Genomic DNA, 5,790 nt, shown 5'->3' with positions numbered 1-5,790 from the left:
CGACAAACGCGCTGTGTGTGTAAGTGCCATTCTATTAACGATAAGCTCAATGTATTTTGCGTCCACTGATGTTCAGTGCACCAGACTAACCTTTCGAAAGAGTTGATATGTTTGCTGTTTTGTGGCCAATTTTACAGCAAGCCTGGCCACAAGTGCACGAACATATGAGGTACCAGCATATCACACGCTCACGAAAGCAAGGCGTTCGTAAAAAAATATTCTTTTAAGTCACGATCACAAAATCTATCGGTGTCTCATAGTCGACCTTATTAATATGGTACTCTTCCCCACGTCGCGAACATAACGGAGTAAATTGAAAGGGCATCGCCCTTCCAATTTTCAAGGACTGGCCTATTTCGACACCGATCTGCGCCTGGGGGTCGCCGCTAAAGAAGGCCGTGTAGGGTCCGACTTTACGTCCACGGCGGCAAAGGAAACAACGGAGGTCTTCCTGCACGGTTCTTCCGCCTCCCACGCTTTGTTCGCCTCTTCGGCACCGTGGTGTTGAAAGGCGCTGATCCCTTCCGACGGCGTGAAAGGCCTCAATGCTTTCGGAGCATCTGCGAGTGGCCGCGAGTCCGTTATGGACAGGATACCACAGAAAGCGGCGAAGGACGTCACGCTTAGGAACGTGTCGAACGTCATTTCGTTCGAGGATGCCAACAGCGAACCGCCGAGCGCCCCGAACTGACCGATGGCGTACGACACGCAAAAGCCCATGCAGCGCACCTCCGCGGGAAACACTTGGGCCGTGTGCAAGTAGACTGGGCACAGAACCAAGATGATTAGGACTCGAAGCACCACGCCAATGACGTCACCCTCGGCGGGGGTTGGTTTAAGGAGGCTCTGTATGGCGCAGACCGCGCTCGTCAGGCACAGCAGCACGCAAAGCGTGACGCGTAGTCCAGCACGCCGGATGCTCCAATAGGTGGCCGCGACCAGGGGTGCCTGCAGGGCTACGAACAGTTGGTACCCCGAAGCCGTCGGTACGACCGGCGACGCGCCGGCGCCTCGGAAGTTGATCCCGTAGAAGCCGAAGAACGTTGTGAACCAGCACAGCTCGACGGGCAGCGTGGCCCAGCGAAGCTTGCGGAATAACGCGTTGGGAGAGGCCACGAATGTCGTGTCTCGACCCAGGTCCGTCCCTTCGAATCTCTCGCGGATGTGGCGGAACGCCTCTGCCGCGCTTTGCGCGGGCACTCCGTTGACCGCGGCGGCAAGGAGGACGACCTGCTGGGCTGCTCGCGTTTTCCAATTGGCCAGCAGCCAGGCGGGCGATTCCTCGATTAGATAAACGCAGGTGACGAGCAGCGATGTCGGCAGCATGAGGATCATCTGGGTCATCCGCCAGTTGAGTCGGTACACCTCTATGAGGTGGTAGACGACGGGTAGGAGCAACGGGCCGCTGTTGGCGTATATGAGCACGAACAGGACCTGTCGGTCCTCGCGGGTCACCTCGAAGAGCAGGATCAAGGTGATCACCGCAATGCTGCTGGTGCCGGCCGACACGACTAAACGCGACGTCACGAAGAGGGAGTACGAGCTGGCGGCGACGCATCCGAAGCCGGCGACCAGGAGAGCGACCACCCAGGCGTTGATGACGGGCTTGCGGCCCCAGCGGTCTGCAGCGACGCCGGAGACAGGCACGCACGCTATGGCTCCCGACATGTAAACGGCCGACGAGAAAGTCAGCATCCAGGATCGGTCGCACACCAGGTCCCATTCGCTGACGATGCTGTCCTGCGGACTCGTCGTGTTGTAGTGCCAGGATTTGCACGGGACCTCCTCGGGCGTCTCCAATTTCTGCACGGGATATCAGCACCGGGAAAGGAGAATTAGCAAATCAGGCAGGAACAGAATGTGAGGTTATCAGCTATTTCGGCAAACGCCGTATAGTACCCGGAAGCATTGGGAATAATTTCGACTACATGGATTTCCTCCAGGGTTGTCAGAAATGAAGTGACAGAGATTAAATTACATTTTGCCGTATTGAGTAATATAATGAATTATTTGAAGCGAGTGATTTCAAGAAAACACACATAATATTTGCACTTACTTTTGACTAAAGTAGAGCATGTCAGCTTCCCTTATGACGTAAAAATTCGACAGCTCAGCAACAGCATGCAAACGTTTCAATCGCCAACCCAGTCTCCCCGAGAGAGAGGGCTAATAGACAAAACGACCACAGGTCCTCTAATCCCTGGTCCTCCCACCACCCAAGTACTCTTTAGTCAAGCAAGGTCAAGTAAGCTTAGAGACGGAAAAAGCGACAAGTTGTCGCCGCCACAGTTTAGCTGCTAATAAAGACGGAGCGAAGTATAGGCTAACGAGACTGCAGAGCGGCAACATTGAGAATGGAGGCTAGACAAAGGGACGAGGCGCTTGGAAACAGCTGGAAATACTGGGAAGCGAACGAGTATCTCCGAAATTCATCTCGAAGACGAGTCGCCAGCCATTGGCGTCTTTTAGCAGTGGTGGTCTATACATCTCGGGAGTTGTGCGCACACCAAGAAAATAACGTCAATGGGGCATTTTTTTTTTCTGCACGCCTGGCAAGGCAGCCTGCAAACGAATGCAACAGGGTCTATAGCTCACAGAGTATTCGTGATACAGAAGCTTTCCTTACTTATCCATGCATAAATTTCGTGGAACCGCAACATTCATATAGGGAGTGATTAACAGCGAACCTGTACTCGCGTTCCTGCAGTAGATGCCCGTTCGCTCGTTTCTCCGGCGTGAGCGACTTCAGACGGTGACGTGCTTCTGCGGACTCACGATCATTCGACGCTTTTGCACGATCCCGCTTTTGCCGTGTGTATTAGCGTTGCTGCTGACGACGCCTCTCCGCTTTTTAACACGAAAAGTGTTTTATGCCAGGGTCCACCAAGACTTCACTTACATATTTCCGTCACGAATATGACGTTCGTAAAATGTAAACTAACGGATGAGAAAGAAAAAAAAAAAGGCCCGCCGCCGGGAATCGAGCCTATGGCCTCTCGGTCCGCGACGATAAGCGCACAGCGCTATAACGACTACGTCACTGAGTCACTTGCACGAGGTCCCACAAACGCGCCTTATATGTCTCACACATTCTCTCGCACGATGCTCTCTGTTGGCGGGGCTAGGCGGGGCGGTGCCGCCGCCTGTGAGTGGTTAAGTAGAGTACTGCGTCATGACAGTAACTAGGGGCTCCAGCCAAGTTTTACAACCAACCCAGCGACCAACGATAGGGGGCGATTTGACGACGACGCAGTTAGAGCGTGGCCTCCGAGATTGTGCGCCTGCTGAGATTGCGCGCCAGCACGTTGTAAAGCTTTATTATAGCTGTTGATGAATGGGTGGAGTCCCTAGTTAGTGTCATGACTCAGTACTTCACTTCACCGCTCACAGACGGCGGCACCGCCCCGCCTAGGTTAGAGCGTCTCGATGCCAGCGGGGGACGCTGACCGCGCACTAGTATTGAGGAGCCGCCCTAGACACAGTTACGTTCTTTGCCTTTCGCTTCGTGTTAGCGTGTGACGGCTCGTTGTCGGAGTAGTGCAGCTTCCACATGCATCACCGTTGTTTCTCCGCCGCCTACTGCTTCGAGTGTGATAGCACCGACTAATAAAACTGCTGCTATATGCGCCGCAGAAAGGCAACGATGTCGACGAGCGAATGTCGTGTCGTCGTGGAGCGAGACAGAGGGCAGCGGGACGATCGCCTTCGCGCTTTGACTGCTCGAGCTAAGAATCTCTGCCTCCCGTGTTCCTGAAACGCTGTGTGGTTGTGTATGCATGAGCAGAGGCAAAGGTTACGCTATAACTCGGAGGCGCACACCACACCGTGTCTCTCCTCATTTAACCCATATATGCCCAGTGTCCTACATATAGGACGCTTCTTTGATGCGCTCTAACATCGCTATTTCTTGAGTTGATGACTAGCGCCACCTACAGCACATCAAGCAGGCCTCATTCTCAACGCGTGCAAGCCTAGACATTGCTTGCTTTTTCATGCTGCCACGTGCCGACCGCTTTCTCCGGGCAAACGCGTGCTTTGCGTGAAAGCCGTCATGGAGAGGAAGTGCACGTGAAATGCCGACCGCTTTCTCCGGGCAAACGCGTGCTTTGTATGAAAGACGTCATGGAGAGGAAGAAGTGCAATGTCGGTGTGCACGTGAAATGTTTCAAGGCTTACCACGTCCGCATATAGCATCCCTAATGCCCAGTGTCCTATATGTATAAGACGGCTTGAAGAACAGTGTTGCGTTTACCTGGCAGTAAATAAGGAACTTGTGCTTTCTCCTGAGGGTAGAAGTACACTTTTTGTGAAAAAAATATTTGTTTTGTCATTTTTTCTGAGTTTGGGCATATGTGGGTTAACGACGCTTTGAAGAAGTGCATATCGAGTACCAGTGTTTTTATGTGCTCGTTGATGCCATTTTTGCAGGGATTCACGATACGCTGTGTCCAGGTATATATATGTTCACAACTTCAGCTACCACAACGGTTAAATCATGATCATATGGGCTTAGTCGTCTCGATGGAGATGTGCCACTAGGCGTCAACGTGGGTACATCCACATCAAACGATGCTATGGCTGCCAAACACCAATAGCTATTGTACAAGCTCTATAGATCAATGTACAATAAACAATCAACTGCTTCTGTGAAGACACGTTTCGCTTTCGTGTTATGCCGATTCCTATGACGATTCCCCTTCCGCCCTGGGAGCGCATGGGCTAGAGGTGCGGAGCTTCGCAGTAAAAAGAAAAACGCAGCAGTCCCACCTGTGATGGCGTATCGTAGACTGTGCACTGGCTCAAGCTGCCGTCAGCGAGAAGCGGTATGGCGGCGTTATTCCACGCTCCGCTGGGCTCGAGCAGGCCGTCGGGCGGTCGGCACCAGTGGTCCACTGGCCGGGCGATCAGCCAGTACGAGAACGCGTGGCACAGCAGCACCAGCGTGGACAGTACGCCAAACATGAGCACACGCCGCTGGAAGGCCCCGTGACCCACGACGTCGTGCAGGCCGGTGATGACGCCGTGCAATTCGGTCGTCGGGTCGGGCAGGAGGCAGACGCCGCACGTATGGCTCCGCTCGGTGGCGGCGCCTACTGTTCCACCAGCGGTGGGAGCGAGACTCACGTTGCTCATTATGCGAAACGACTTGTGCGCGCTCACAGTGGTTCGGTTCACTCAAGCGCAAAACCGACGAGAAGGCGATTGGTTGGTTGGTTGGTTGGTTCCTTGGGGGAATAGCCCAACCCACTACGGGGGATCGGCCACGAAGCGTGCGGCAGTAGACTTTGTGAAAAAATAAGTTAAAATGAATATGCGAAAAAGATAATTTATAGTAAAGAAAAAAAAATGTTTGGGCAATTTTGGTTCTTTTTTTTTTTTCTTTAATGAAATGTTAATTAAACGATTGTTAAATAATAAAATTAAATGAATAAGCAATTACAGAAATTTAAGTAAGGGAATGAAAAGATATATTTCTACTTATAATATTAACATGGCAGTCTCTTTGTTTCTTAATATAAATGAATATGGCATCATATATGCCCCTGTTGCATTGCCCTAGTGCCGACGCCCCCAGGGAGAGTAATACTGATGTGGAAAGCTCAAGGCCAAGTTTGTGAAAAGGAGGTTTTAGAAGTCTTTGCCTTATGTTTTGGTATCTTCGACATTCTGTGAAGTAGTGCTCTATTGTTTCCGCTTGATTACAATAATTACAGTTAGGGAAGGAACGAAACCAGGCCTGTGTAAATAAAATTTAGTGACGGTATTCTGCATCGCAGTCTAGTTAACGTT

At 51.8% G+C, this 5,790-nt stretch overlaps 1 protein-coding gene across 1 annotated transcript; it reads right to left on the bottom strand.

Moving 5' to 3' along the window:
* Positions 1-351: 351 nt before the first annotated feature.
* Positions 352-5,133, bottom strand: LOC119377669 (solute carrier family 22 member 7). The gene is made up of 2 exons (XM_049411624.1): positions 4,768-5,133; positions 352-1,803 (listed from the first exon to the last, which is right to left on the bottom strand). Exons 1-2 carry the CDS (start codon positions 5,131-5,133, stop codon positions 352-354), a joined length of 1,818 nt encoding a protein of 605 aa, XP_049267581.1.
* Between the last annotated feature and the right edge of the window lie 657 nt (positions 5,134-5,790).

Source organism: Rhipicephalus sanguineus, unplaced genomic scaffold (assembly GCF_013339695.2).
Source record: "Rhipicephalus sanguineus isolate Rsan-2018 unplaced genomic scaffold, BIME_Rsan_1.4 Seq5353, whole genome shotgun sequence".
Classification (NCBI taxonomy): Eukaryota; Metazoa; Arthropoda; class Arachnida; order Ixodida; family Ixodidae; genus Rhipicephalus; species Rhipicephalus sanguineus.
The sequence above is the reverse complement of the archived record's forward strand: the minus strand, read 5'-3'. Positions and strand labels throughout refer to the sequence as shown.

What these genes read in the sequence shown, in the direction of transcription:
- LOC119377669 (XM_049411624.1), bottom strand. Translation starts at nt 5,133, where the DNA reads ATGAGCAACGTGAGTCTCGCTCCCACCGCTGGTGGAACAGTAGGCGCC. An exon ending in TCTACGATACGCCATCACAG is followed by an intron (nt 1,804 to 4,767) that starts GTGGGACTGCTG and finishes TATCCCGTGCAG; the next exon opens with AAATTGGAGACGCCCGAGGA.